Source organism: Sitophilus oryzae, unplaced genomic scaffold (assembly GCF_002938485.1).
Source record: "Sitophilus oryzae breed Bouriz unplaced genomic scaffold, Soryzae_2.0 scaffold_1000_pilon_pilon, whole genome shotgun sequence".
Lineage (NCBI taxonomy): Eukaryota > Metazoa > Arthropoda > Insecta > Coleoptera > Curculionidae > Sitophilus > Sitophilus oryzae.
In genome coordinates, this window is record NW_022145617.1 from 2,735,443 (window position 1) to 2,751,303 (window position 15,861).

The following is a 15,861-nucleotide window of genomic DNA, read 5'->3' on the forward strand; positions in this document are numbered from 1 at the left end:
CAGAAAATATTTAATGCCTTTTGACACTGTCACCCTGATATGTTATCCAATGTGAGGAGGATTTTTATGATCGTTTGGTTTAATGCAAGAGGGAGGCACTTTTTGAACAATTTTTTGTATTTTTAAATTTCATTATCCTGTTTTTTTACCGTTTACCCATTACCTACCTTGACGAACATAGAAAACAGAAGGTCCTTTTCAGGACCACAAATATTTTGATTGGAGAAAATTGGTAACTTTTTTGGATTAAAAACAAAAAGTTTGTTTAGTAGTTTTAATACACATTATGATATAAAATTTATTATTATTATAATGTACATTATTAATACTATTGTTCATTCGAAGTGGCATTAAGGCCCAATTGCAACAATGATTTAAATTTTTCTTAAAGATAAGTGGAGCTTAGAATGAGCTGTATTTATATTTACTTTAATATTCACCTTAAATGAGGGAATTTGACTGATACAATTTTTTAATTTGAATAGTTTTTAATGATACTAACAATTTTAGTTCAATTTTTAATAAAATTTATTTAATATTAATACAAATCCAAGAGATTTGAAACCTCTTTTTAGCGATTTATAACATTCTCAAATGAATTACAAGTGCCCTTATTTTCTATGAAAATCTACACAGCTTTTTTCATAGTCGCTGCAGTTGCTATAGCTATAAAAAACTAATTTTTAAGGTGTCAAAAATTGCGACACACGCTAAATGGACTTGATTTTTCGTATGTCTCGAAGTCTGTGGACCTTTTTGTATGCCTCGATAACATATTGGTGCAGATTATTTTCACCCAAACTATACATTGATGCGGATTGTCTATGAACTCTTTCTGAAGGTCACAGAAACCTGAACGCGTAATTCGGTGTTCTTTCGCATCTGGACTATGTCATCAGCAAATCTTAGATGGTTAAGGTATTCTCCATCTATTAGTTGACAAAAGATTTCTTCTAGTGTCGCTGTATACAGCTTTGAAGATATCGCGTCTTCCTGTTATACTCCTTTGACAGTTGGGTATTCTGGGGTTATTTTATATATGGCAAGAATTTCTGCATAAGTATAAGTCTGTTCCTTGTTTCGTTAAAACTTCTATTATCGACCTCGGGTATATCAGTCGAAAGCCTTCTCCAAGTCTATAAACGCTTACTTTTCTACAGGGTTAGTCTTAAATAAATGCAAGTATTTAAACAGCCAGCTAGACCACTCTAAGGAAATCAGAAGAAGGATTGAAACAGCTAGGGCTGGTTTTCCCAACATGCGGAAGTTTTTATGCCACCCGAGAATAGATATACCAACGAGGCTAAGAACATTAAAATTAATTAATTAATTAAAGAAATTGATAATAAAAATTATTATCTTGAAACTGTGTTTTTTAACAAAAAATACCAAAAAAATTGCAAAAAAAACCATAGACGTGTTTCTGGGGTCGGAATATACCAGCCCTGAAAATATTTGCACTTTTTAAGACTCACCCTGTATATCTCCCTATTATGAAATGAAGGAAGTAAATTAATAAGAGATAAAATATCGTTAATATAATAAATGATATATTACTTATATAATTGTAAGTATTACAATAAATCAAAAGGTATAATACTTAAGCCTCCTTCACACTCTGTATCACTTGCTTCTATTAAAATCTCTAATTACTAGCCTTCTTATGTCACTATACGAACATACGAGAAAGTTATGTTTGCAGAAGATATTTGCGCAATTTTTTACATCGTATAATCCCGCTCGAGTGGTCCATAATTTTAGGTTTAAAATATAGCTATAGGTATCTATATACTAGAAAAAAAATCATTCTGGTAAAATGTAATTGTAATATAGGTTACGGTATTGCGATATTTCGTAGATAAATGGGTTTCTATAAAGTTTTTAATTATAATTACCCGAAAGTATTATGTATATTGAATAATTATTTTGAAATGGAAACACGCTGCTGTGTATGATAGGTGTATTGTGCAATGTTAAAGTAACTAAGATATTAAGAATAATTTTTCTGTTCCAGAGAAGTTTACTATCCAGGGTTATTCCCAGATATTTCACTTCCTGTGATGGCAGTATTTCCTTTCCATCTAGATGGATTCTTTTCAAGTTTTTCAAACTTCGCTTTCTGGTGAATGGCACTACTGCGGTTTTATCTGAGTTAATACTCAGCCCGACAGTCCTGCACCATCTCATCTCAAAAGTGGCTCAACCCTATAACATTTTTTATTTTTTCAGTTAAAAAAACGAGATTTGGTATGTTAGTATATGACATAAATTAGGATTGAGTGATGTAGTCACTTGTTTTTAGTCACTTCCTGTTTCACCGGAAATGACTACAGCTTTTGATTTTTAAATGGCACCCTCGGCATTTTTTTTTACTTTATTCGATAGAAAATGACATTCTGAATAGAATGGCATAATATCATATGTCAATTTTGACATTTTTGCATTTGGTTTATTTGAAATTATACCTTGCGGTTTGTAACGAAAATTTGACTCGAAATACCAAGTATGTGGTATCAAATTATTCGTAAAAAAATGCTTTTTCCAAATATGCTAATGAGCCACCCTCATTCTATTTGGAAAAATTGAGATTTGATTAAAAATAGGATTTGAGCATTTTCTAATTGGCCTGGACAAGACACTAAAAACATTAGACGATGAAATCTTATTTTTCCAAAGCTCCTTGATTAGGAAATAGTGTTTTTAACATAGCCATGTCACTCTAGATTGAATTTTAAAATACGATTTTTTATGAAGCGAGAATGTCAAAAGTTGATATGTGATATGTCATTCTATTCAGAATGTCATTTTCTATCGAATAAAGTAAAAAAATACCGTGGGTGCCATTTAAAAATCTAAAGTTGTAGTCATTTTCGGTGAAACAGGAAGTGACCAAAAACAGTTGAATACGTCAATCAATCTTAATTTATGTCATCTACTAACATACCAAATCTCGTTTTTTTCTCTGAAAAAATAAAAAAGTTATAGGGGTGAGCCACTTTTGAGACGCACCTGGTATACTCCGCGGCACAAAATTCCGCCACCCTAAAATTTTGACTAAGTTTGATGTTTCTTAACTTTTGATTTTTATGATTCTGTTACTACGTAGATAAATTTTTGGCATTATTTTTTATTTTTTTAATGGCTTATACAGGGTGAGTCTTAAATAAGTGCAAATATGTTCAGGGCTGGTAGATTTCGATAAAAGAAACATATTTTCTCTTTGCCGTTTTTTAAATAAGTCCAAAATAACCGAGTTATTTAAGTTTCAAAAATTTAAAAGAAAATTTTTTTTTTAAATTTTAAGAGCCTCCGGCTTTTTTCTGTATTTGCATCCCTTTTAGTGCCGTAATCATAGAGTAAAGCTGTAACTATGGTAATAGTGGTAATATCAGAGATTAAGAAATTATACCGTGGGAAAATTTGCGGTGAATAGGCAGTTCTAAAAAGTTTTCAAAAAAGATACAGGGAAATTTAAAAGAAAATGCACGATTTTCAACATCTTTTTTTGCGAAAAAAAACTCATAGATGTGTTCCTGGGGTCGAAATATACCACCCCTGAAAATATTTGCACTTATTTAAGACTCACCCTGTATATTTCGGTTAGGTGGGTTTATATCGGGGTAAATTAAAACTTTGTTTTTTGCAATAAATTCAGAACACCCTGTGGAATAAATGGGACGGGCATTTTGGATAAAAAAACACTTTCCTGTAATCTAAGAGATGTAAGATGTATTACTAACATTTCATTTTTTGAATTATCCTATTATCTCTATTCTTTTATGAGCTGCACATTTTTAAATAAAGTACTGATATTTTTACAATCTTGAGTTTGTTGAAAATGAAGCTCGCAATGCCCACCGTTATATTGAGGATGTCCTCCAAGAAGTTGTTGTTTCATTTGTTCCTTTTATTGGGAATCAGTTTATACTGTTGCGAGCCGGTGTGGACTCGACCTAACCTCACAATATGGCCCGCCCTCGGATGACCTTAACATCGCATAGACACCGCAATGATTCATTCGATGAGGTTGGACTACGAAGATTGGAATGGCCTTCTTGTAGTCCCGACCTCAATCCAATCGAACATTTGTGCGATGAACTTAAAAGAGCTGTTCGTCGTCCTATTCCACCACAAACTTTACAATAGCTATGGCTATAAGGCTAGCATTAACGGAGGAATCTCTTAGTTCTCTAGCCTTAACTCTTGTAAAGGGTTTTCTTTAATAAGGATAGTTATTTTTTCAAGAAAGATAACTATCCTTATTCATTCCATTCGACGAAGACCTCGAGCTGTTATTGCTGCAAAAGATGGACATAGACGTTATTAAAATTATTATAAAATTATTGTTTTTGTCAATAAAATAGTCTCTGAAATCAATACTTTGCTTAAAAATATATAGCTCATAAAAGAATAGAGATAATGGGATAATTAAAAAAAAATGTTAGAATACATTTAAGATTACAGGAAAGTGTTTTTATCCAAAATGCCCGTCCCATTTTTTCCACAGGGTGGTTTGAATTTATTGCAAAAAACAACGTTTTGATTTACCCAGGTATAAACCCACCTAACCGAAGAATATAGACCAATAAATGTATCTTCACACTGATACTGTAATCATAAAAATTAGATTACAATATCAAAAATTATGAAACATCAAACTTGGTCAAATTTTTAGGGTGGCGGAATTTTGTACCTGGAGTTTGCTTAGTTTCTGAAAAAGTAAGAAGAATGGGAAAACAATATAACATACGAACATCCTTCAAAAACTCAAAATACACTTAGATCCATTTTAACCGACACTAAACCAAAACACTGGACAACAAACAAAAAATATAATATACAAAATACCATGTGAATTGGTGAAACATCTAGACCCTTAAATGTTCGAATTAAAGAACATAAGGATTATTTAATACAGAGGGATTTTCGCAAATCTAAGATTTATCAGCATTCATGGGACACAGGACACAGAGAAGATTTTAACAACGCAAACCTTATTATGAAAGAAGATATAGCCTCTAAACGAAAAATAAAAATAATGTATGGCTATCTCTTCAATGTTTTTAATGAACATAACATAAATAAACATAAGTAAAAACGCCAAAAAATGTTTACTAACGTCTAAAAGTGTATTTCTTTTATTATACACGTTTTATTTTTAATAATATTCCATGTATATATATTGTGAAATATATATACAACCTTGCTATTGGTTAATCAATCATTATAGGTCAAGTGAAAAAATCTAACTCACCAATGAATTTTGATTGTTTACAAAAATTATATATTCAAGAATATTTCAGAATTAAATTATTGCAATATAATCGAATATATAAAGTAAAAATTGACATACTTATATTCAAAAATTAAAATAAGATAGTAGATATTATTCATTATCTTAAATTAGTATACATCAGCATTTTTAGTCTCCTTGATTTACACAAGATCTAAAGGCAGAGAAACACGTGTAGTTCTATTCCTTAATTATAAAAACAGTATAAACATTATTAATTTAACATTAAGTAGATATAGCTAATAAACTGGAAATCCGTTAATGAATTGTGTAGCTATCTTAAACTGGTATTGATAGCCATGACATAATAGAAATAATAAACATTTTATATATTTTTTCAAAAATTAATGCATTTTATACTTAAGGCATGTTGAACAGACTTTAAAGATGCATAAATTTTAATAAATAATTTGTTAATTAGAAGAAAAAAAAATAAAATGAGTGTAATCTAAGATAAGTATTTCTTTAAATGTTCGAAAAATCGCTTTTTATTCAAAATCTGAGCTAGAGAGGTCTAGGAAAGCCTTATACATATAGTCTGAAAAAGCATTTGAATCTGTTTCGATTTATTTAAAAAAAATTGGCGCCGGGAGGCACGTATAGCCGCCCATACTAAAATATGTTAATAAAAAGTTGGTTGGCAGTTCTTGTTTCAATTATCTCAAAAACTGCGACTTTGACTGATTTTGATGTTATTACAAATTTTGTTGCAAATATTATTCCTAATCTTAAATTTAAAAACCGCGTTTCGCTAGCTACTGTAATTTTGGAGTTACGATTTTTAAAATTTTTAACCCCCTCCCATACCCCTTACCAACCCCCACCCCACCAAAACTAATGGCCAGATTCTCAGGTGCCACAGTATTTTTTGTACCAAATTTGGTTAAAATCGGTTTAGCAATTTTTGAGTTATCGTGTTACAGACGGACAGACAGACGGACAGACAGACGGACAGACAGACAGACAGAGACCATGAAAATATTTTGTATTTAGATCATTTATGACCCAAATAACTAATTTTGAGTGAAATTAAAAAAACTTTTTTTAATATTATACAGGGTTGTTCACCACATACGACACGGAGTATTGTAGCTAAACGATTAGATTATTACAAATTGTAAGTTTTGGGTTCGTTGAAGGACTATTAGAGCTACAATTTAAAAATATTTTTACAAGATACAGAGTGTCCCAAATAAATAAAAAATATCAAAGATGTATTTTTTTAAATGGAACACCCTGTATATTATTACATTTTTAGTTTCTACGATTAAAATAAAGGTAAATTTTATACAGGTTTATTACACTTAAACCTTACCGTTTTTGAAATATTTTCAATTTTGTGAAATTGCAGTAAAAAATTTATGGCTTCATTTCTCCAAGGGTATCAAAGTTTTTAATACTAAATATTTACTGAAGTTTATTTATTGATCAGTTATTGTGTTGCAATAATAAAAATTATACTACCTTATACAGAGTGTCTAAAAATTTATTTTAAATAATTACTAGCTTTAAACGGCAATAACTTGTTTAATTTAAATGGAACACTCTGTATATTTTATGAGAATCAAATGCACAATTTAATTGTCTATCAAATTGTATTATACCACTTTTTACCTATCCCTTCAAGTTTTCGTAGAAAATGCATTTTCTTATAATTTAGACCTCATTTATCAATATACCCATAGAATATTGACATTTAAAACAACAAATGTACAAAATGTACAGGCTAGTAATATTATCGTTTTTAGTAAAACAATAATATTACTAGCCAATTTGTATGCAAAAAGAAAATTATTTAAATCTTTATAAAAGAGTATACCATTAATTAAATATACCACCAGTATTTACGACCAAATACTAATTAATTACATACTTAATTGTGTTCGTTAATAAATTATTCTAAATAAATGTGGATTTGAATCAGAAATCAATATAATAATAAGTTATGAAAATGAACGTTTCTGTTGTTATAAATAAGCATTTGTCAAAAAATGAAATATCATTTTTAAGGTGTTGTTTTTTTAGCACACTGTCTAATACACATACATAATTAAGATTTTTAGTATTTGGAGCAATTATTATTAATCAACGCAAACAGTCAATTAATGTAGTTTGAATTCTCGAATCAGATTAATTGGTCCTCTTTAACAAATATTTAAACATTTTTTTTATATTTTTTAATGAAATAAACGAATTATATCGACATTATTAGTATCTGTACTCTTTAAAAATTTGGTACATCTTTAAAAATAATCTAAAATGTCAGTATTCCATGGGTATATTGATAAATGAGTTCTAAATTACAAGAAAATGCATTTTCTACAAAAACTTGAAGAGATAGGTAAAAAATGGTATAGTACAATTTGATAGACAATTAAATTCATGCATCATTCTCATAAAATATACAGGATGTTCCATTTAAATTAAACAAGTATTGCTGTTTAAAGCTAATAATTATTTAAAAATAAATATTTAGACACTCTGTATAAGGTAGTAAATTTTTATTATTTAAAATAAATATTTGACACTCTGTATAGTAAATTTTTATTATTGCAGCACAATAACTAATCAATAAATAAACTCTCAGTAAATTATTTAGTATCAAAAACTTTGATATCTCTTTGAGAAATGAAGCCTGCAAAATTTATACTCAATTTCACAAAATTGAAAAATATTTCAAAATGGTAAGTGTAATAGACCATAATCAAATTTACCTTTATTTTAATCGTAGAAACTCAAAATGTAATAATATACAGGGTGTTCCATTTAAAAAAATACAACTTTGATATTTTTTATTTATTTGGGACACTCTGTATCTTGTAAAAATATTTTTAAATTGTAGCTCTAATAGTCCTTCAACGAACCCAAAACTTACAATTTGTAAAAATCTAATCGGTTAGCTACAATATTCCGTGTCGTATGTGGTGAACAACCCTGTATATTTATTTTAATTTTAATAGCCTACCATACCTGTTGGAATGGTCGGCTAAAAATCAAAAAATCGATTTTTTTTTATTTTAATCAATTTTTTTTAAAATTTTAATCGGATTTTTGTTTATTTTAATCAATTTTTGTTTGTTTTTGGTTTGGTTGTGATTTAGTAGCTTCGATATTTCTCTAAAAATCTCTTCAATCTTTAAATATCTCAAAAACCCAAAATTTTAAACATATTTAACTCTTATAATAAAAGCCTTTTTTAGGCCCAAGAATCCAAAAATTAAATAAAATACCGGCTCATAAAAAAAATAGAACTTTGGTATGAATCTTAGTTCTGAAATACCCTGTATATTTCGAAATAATTTTAAATTGTGCACATTGCCTCACATATACCCATAAAATATTTTCTTTCTTTCTACATCTTTCCGTTTTCGTATAATCAACGAGGCGAATGAGGTGCGCCACCCTGTATAATAATTTTTTTTCAGAACTATGAAACCGGTGAAAGACACAAAATAAATACATAACAGCATACAATAATTCTAAAGAAATATGTGAATTAGAACACCCAATATAGAGTTATATTCATGTATAAATTTATATAAATTATTCTACTAATTTTCACACACATCTAAAAACGCAAAAAGCATGAAACATACCTATATCACACGTATGAGAACAAAGATTTTCTTATAATAACGATCATTTGATTTTTAATAATAAAATTATACCTACTATGTAGTTCAGTGAGAAATTAAAAAAAATCGCGTAGAGCGTCGTATAGATCTATTGTGTCCCCCTTTCTTGAGTTTAATTCATCATACAGTCTCAGGGCTTCGACAAAAGCCAGTATCTGAGACAGTTTTACAGAGGTAGTTCTCCATTTCCGATATGAGTCGCACCAAAGTTTATAGCATTTATGGTTATCGCCTCGGCGCACTCTGGTGTTTCCCTATTCCACATAGAATCTGCATTCGCCGTTGTTTTTTAGCTTCAATCTACTGAGATGTTCATTGGAGAGACCATGGAGAGACATTGTCCTGTTAAAAAACCCCGTGACAACCCGAAGATTGTTCTTACTTAAATCAAGGAAACTCTTTGATTTTTCTTGGTCGTAAGTTCTGAGAAATTTCTTCGAGTGTCTTAGACCGTCGGAAGATTCCCATTCCAGGTTACAGATGGTGTCTTCTAGGTTCTTGAGTTCGGGTTTAAGTTGATTTTTACTTGGGAAGCAGAACGGTTCTGGTCCGGTTAGTGGTGTTCGCCCCTTTTCTAGCTAGATCGTTTGCTTTTTCATTACCTTTTATCCCTTTGTGGGTTGCTGGGTTGGCATTCAGAGTAGGAGAACTTTATTTTTTTTGCCTAATTTTTCAGCTTCTCTAGGCATTCTTTGACCAACTTCGAATTGATGGTTACAGAGTTGATCGGTCTTAAGGTTCTATATCAGATTGTGGTATATTTTTTTATACAGTGGTTGAACTTTGGTACTTCAATTATGAATTAAATATTTACATTAACTTTTCATATAGGTATATATATATATATATATATATATATATATATATATATATATATATATATATATATATATATATATATATATATATATATATATATATATATATATATATATATATATATATATATATATATATATATATATATACAGAGTGTCCCACTTAAGATGGATACAAGCCAATATCTTGGTTGTTTGTTGAGCGATCTTTTGCATTTTTGGCAGGAGGCTGTATGGCTATAAGACGTACATTTTGCCCAGGGTAAGAGTAAACTACCTTTAGGACAGTATGTTAGACAGTAGACAGTACTACCCCAGCCCATGGGGCCCGGGCCCCCCCTAAAGTATGTAAATTGGGTTAAATATTAGGCTTTTAGATAAAAAATGGCGCACTAAAAAGCTTATTCTACATTACGTTTTATTTTGGGCCTCCCCTAAAATAAATTCCTGTATCCGCGAGCAAGTAAAAAATATGAGCTGTTTCAAAGACAATTTAACATGCTTTAATATGAGCATAAATTTATACAGGGTATTAATCGTTTATATGCGTACCAACGGGTAAACAAATAAAAGGTATTTGTGTTGTGGTGACAATAAGAATAACAAACTTGTCAAATATTGCAATTACTACCTTTGTAATCGAAATTTTCACATTGTTCTTTTATTCTTTGATTAGTTGTGTTTCATTGTTTGATTAGTGTTTCAATTTAATGCATACACCACCGGAAAAAGCCGCCCAAGTAATCGCTTTATTCGAAAATGGACTTAAACAGAGTGCTGTAGCTCGGCAATTACATATGACACGCGGAGCGGTTCGAAGAGTGTGTGAACGATATGAGGAGACTCGATCCTTTCGTAGTCGACCTGGAACTGGTAGAAAGAGATATACAACGGATCGTGATGATCGCTTTATTGTGTCAACAATGTTAAGAAATCGGCGTCTTAATGCTATTCAGGTGGCAAGAACAGCTCCGTGAAACACGAGGAGTGACTATTAGTCAGTGGACAGTAAGACGAAGATTGAAGGAAAGTAACATGACCCTCAAAACACCCGCAATTGGTCCAAAACTTACCCCAGTTCATCGTCAAGCACGCCTGCGTTTTGCACTGGAATATCTGAATTGGACACTAGAACAATGGGAATCTGTTTTATTCTCAGATGAGACCAGGATATGCCTCTATGGTAGCGGCCAAAGAAGAAAAGTGTACCGGAGGACAGGTGAGCGATTCGCAGAATGCTGTATTGAGGAGCGGATTGCTTATGGAGGTGGTTCCTGCATGATCTGGGATGCAATTTCTATGACTGCGCGAACCGGTCCAGTTTTCATCCGTTGGGGCGATCGTCGGCACGGGAGAGGAGGTTTAACTGGTGCTAGATATATTGAGGATATTTTAGCAGTTCATGTGGTACCTTACGTCGCCTACATTAGAAACGAATTCACTTTTATGCATGACATTGCTAGGGCACACACATCAAGAATCGTACACGATTACATTTCAGAAGTCGGATTTCGGGTTATGGAATGGCCAGCATGCAGTCCAGACTTAAACCCGATAGAACATTTATGGGATGAGCTAAAACGAAGAATTCGTACTAGACGAAGAGCCCCAACTTCTATCCCAGAGCTCATTGTTGCAGTAGAGGAAGAGTGGCTTAACATCCCGCAAGAAACAATATCAAATTTGATCGAATCTATGCCAAATCGTATGAGAGATGTTCTTAGAGCAAAAGGGGTCATACACATTATTGAAAATTTAGTTTAGTTAATTGTCCATAAATAAATAAATAATAACATACCTCTTAGTAATAAAAACGATAATTTGTTTCATGCATTAATTTAATAATTTTAATCCAAAGAAACCAAAATACAAATTAATATCTCTAAACTCTTTTCAAAGAATATGAAATTGTCTTTCAAACAGCATGTATTTTTTCTTAATCTGACAAATAGATTCTAAAAAATATATAGTTAACTTCAAAAGTTTGCCTTGGGCCGATTTCTATGCACGCACAAGTGTAGTTTTATAAATCTTTGTTTAGAGCATATTTTTCAAAGTTAATAGTGATTGTTTTAAATAACTATTTGGATTTTTTTAAATATTCCTTAATAAAACGAATAAAAATCATATTTCAGATTCCATTGAAACTGGGTTTTTAAATTATTTTGTAACTCATTTTATTCATTTGAATTAGCAAACTTAAAAAACAAATTTTTAAAGCAGACAAAATAAATTGAAAATGTTTAGTTTTTTTTATCGTATCTTAATTATTATGGAAGCTAATTGGTTATAATTGGTTATTGATAATAAACCAGTTGTTTATCCAGTGGCGTCGTAAGTACTTAAAAAAATAATAAAAATAAAAATGTCTTATTTTAATAACATACACTGCATCAATATTTATAAAATTTAGAACTTAAGTATCTTGGGTAAGGAGGATTCAATATAATTTATCAGATTTGAAATAAATACTGTCCTAAGGGTAGTTTACTCTTGACTCGAAAAATATCAAACCCCATTAAAACGTACGTCTATGAGGTATCGCATTTCTCACCCTGGGCAAAATGTACGTCTTATAGCTATACAGCTATACAGCCTCCTGCCAAAATTTCAAAAGGTCGCTCAACAAACAATCAAGATATTGGCTTGTATCCATCTTAAGTGGGACACCCTGTATATAGGTACAACTGTACAACTAGTAATTATTAACTTTCGTAAATATTTAATAATTGAAATTATTTTACACCTGTTTATGTATATGTATGTATAAAAATAGATAAATCATAATTTTCTATGAAATTATCTAACTATCAATTCACAAAGTAGGAAGCAAAAGATGAATCAAATTATATACGTAATTATTGTAAATTAAATGTATAAGTGCATATAGTATTATGTTCGACAATTAATTATAATTGGGGCTACATAATTGACATATTTTATGTAGAATTATTTAATGTTTAGTTTCTTGTTATAAATCTAAACATGTTAACAAAAATATATTTATTGAGAATTTTGTTTTGAAACTCATTCCAAATATTGTATGAACGAAAAAAAATGGCGTCAAAGACGGCTAGGGAATGACAATCGATGATAATTTTGGAGGGGTCAATCTCTAGATGTTATTAACTAAAAGAAACTTGTCAAAAATTAACATTTATTATAGAAAGATTAAAAAAGGATAGAATATTTCCAGGCACACAAATCTATTTCCAAAATTTTTTTTTCTCGAATGTTACTTATATTTTTTTCAATGTAGACAAAACGACAGTTTTGTTAGTAAAATTGCATGATCCCTTTAGTTCTCTAGACGTTTTAAATTGCGCTCTGCCATTTTATTCTTCTCTTCTGAAGCTCATTATTTTGTTATAATATTATTTTATCTTGTTTATTTCCAAGATAAAAAAATAATATGCTATATGTTAATCAGCTCCATTATTGAAGTTAATTATTATTATAGAAGCAATAACTTTTTATCAATCTCATTAAGGTTCTAAAAATATAATATAATGAAGAATAATATTATATTAGTTGAATATGTAATAAAAGGACAAAGCTAAAAAGGCAGTTAATATCGTAAATCGTATTTTGATTAATTGTATTATTAGCTATAAAATATATAATTAATATGTATCATAGAAATTATATATTTTTTACTTATTCACTGTATTTTACTATTATATATTACGACTGAAAAAAAATTGGCGCCGGGAGGCACGTATAGCCGCCCATACTAAATCCGCCCTTTCTCAAAAACTGCGAGTTTGACTGATTTTGATGTTATCACAAAGTATTATTCCTAATCTTAAATTGAAAACCGCGTTTCGCTAGCTACTGTAATTTTAGAGTTACGACTTTTAAAATTTTTAACTCCCTCCCATACCCCCTTACCAATCCCCCAGCCCCATAAAAAATGATTGGCCCGATTCTCGGGTGCCACAGTATTTTTGTGCCAAATTTGGTTAAAATCGGTTTAGCGGTTTTTGAGTTATCGTGTTACAGACGGACAGACAGACATACAGACACCATGAAAATGAAAAAAATATAATAAATAAATACAAAATTATATTTTGTATTTAGGTCATTTATGACCCAAATAACTCATTTTGAGTGAAATTAAAAAAAACTATTTTTTTGCCAATCTTAATAGCCTACCATATCTGTTGGTATGGTCGGCTAAAAATGTACTCGTAACAACTCGTAATATACAAATATCATGTGAATGTGATAAATGTTGTATTGGTGAAACATCTAGACCCTTATATTATGTTCGAATTAAAGAACATAAAGATTACCTATTTAAAAAAGGGCGATTTTCACAAATCAAAAATTTGTCAGCATTCATGGAACACAAGGCACAGAGTAGGTTTTAACAACGTAAAAATTATAACGAAAGAAGCGATAGCCTCTATAAAAAAAACTTGACGTTTAAAGCTGATGTTTGGCAAACGGATTGACTGTGGGGTGTAGAGGTTCGATAAGAAGGGGTTTCTCGAATCTCAAATTCCAAGAGGGTGAAAACGCCCCTTAAATATTACAATATTTGTTATTTAAAAAAATGGTTAGTCTTTCGGGAAAACGCTTGGACGCGCATAATTTATTTTGGTTGGGAAATAAAAAACTCATACAGGGTGTTCCAAAAAGTTGAGTAATTGATTAACCACGATTTTGCTTAAACTGCTTGATGTAAAAAGCTTATTTTTGGCAAAAGGATTTTTCGAAAGTCAAATTCCAACGAGATGAAACTATTCCTCAAATATTACCAAGTTATATAATAACATCGCCTATTGTTTTTTCTCATGCTGACATAAACGTGAAAAAAAATTATCCAGTTTGTAACTCCACTCAATGGACACTTTTTTGGTAAATTAACGCTTCGAACATTTGCTAAAACAGTTTTTGTTTATTATCTCGAAACAACGTTTGTGGGTAAGACGATTTACAACTTAACGCATCAATCGTGGGATTTTTGAATTACATACTAAATTATCCAATATGTGTCCTTATTTAACTTACCAGCTTTTAATTTTTTGCACATCCTTCTTTTTGCCTTCTGGTGGGTTTCGCAGACCATCTATAAACGGATGGCTGTGCTTCAGATTGAGGGCGCACATTTTCTATGTGTAAATAAAATAAAAAAAAACGCGATTAACAGCTCGTATACAGCCTTTCACCTGGTTTACACGGTACTACAGTACAGGCGGAGCGCAATTATCCGTAGATATGGTTTCTTTTTCTTTTAACACTCGTGTGTATCTGTGCTAGAAGTGAAATGTTGTTACCACAGATCAATGTTACGATACCGCGTACCGAGTCTAACCAGCGCTATTAGCGACTGAAGCTTTGAATATCGCGGGTAAACTGGCGTTTCAGCACAATTTTGCTTTTGCTTGAAAATTTGCAAGAACGAGCTCAGTGCTGGTGGTAGTGGTATTCAGGGTTGGGTAAAAACGTTTACGTAAAGTCCAGAGCTGCAACAAGTCAGTTTTAAAACCTTTTTTAAATGGTAATAATTAAGGTAATTAATGGTAATAATTAAAATAATGGTAAAATATTAATTTTCTTGTATTACCGTATATTTTTCATTTTATTGATTTTATGGAAAGCACTGTTCATTAAAATGTTGTATCCTCTGTTATAGGGCTTGTTTCTCTCTACAATTTCCTGTCTCACAATGTACCGTTTGTGTCGGGGAAGGGATCATAGTTTCATAGTTGTCGATTTTCGAAAGAAATTAGTACATGTATATTATTTCGTATATTTTTCATTTTATTGATTTTATAGAAAGCACTGTTCATTAAAATGTTGTATTCTATGTTATATATGGCTTGTTTCTCTCTACAATTTCCTGTCTCACAATGTACCGTTTGTGTCGGGGAAGGGACCATAGTTTCATAGTTGTCGATTTTCGAAAGAAATCAGTACATGTATATTATTTCGCATTTTTCATTTTATTGATTTTATGGAAAGCACTGTTCATTAAAATGTTGTATTCTATGTTATAGGGCTTGTTTCTCTCTACAATTTCCTGTCTCACAATGTAGCGTTTGTGTCGGGGAAGGAATCATAGTTTCATAGTTGTCGATTATCGAAAGAAATCAGTACATGTATATTA

General features: G+C 30.7%; 1 protein-coding gene across 1 annotated transcript in view; it reads right to left on the minus strand.

The window, feature by feature from the left end:
• Nucleotides 1–15,107, minus strand: part of LOC115882942 (retinaldehyde-binding protein 1-like) — an 81,696-nt gene extending 66,589 nt beyond the window's left edge. The window contains exon 1 of the mRNA XM_030901241.1: nucleotides 14,763–15,107. Within this exon, the coding sequence (XP_030757101.1) occupies nucleotides 14,763–14,860 (98 nt within the window). The 5' untranslated portion in view covers nucleotides 14,861–15,107. The remainder of the gene's footprint in view (nucleotides 1–14,762) is intronic.
• Nucleotides 15,108–15,861: the final 754 nt, after the last annotated feature.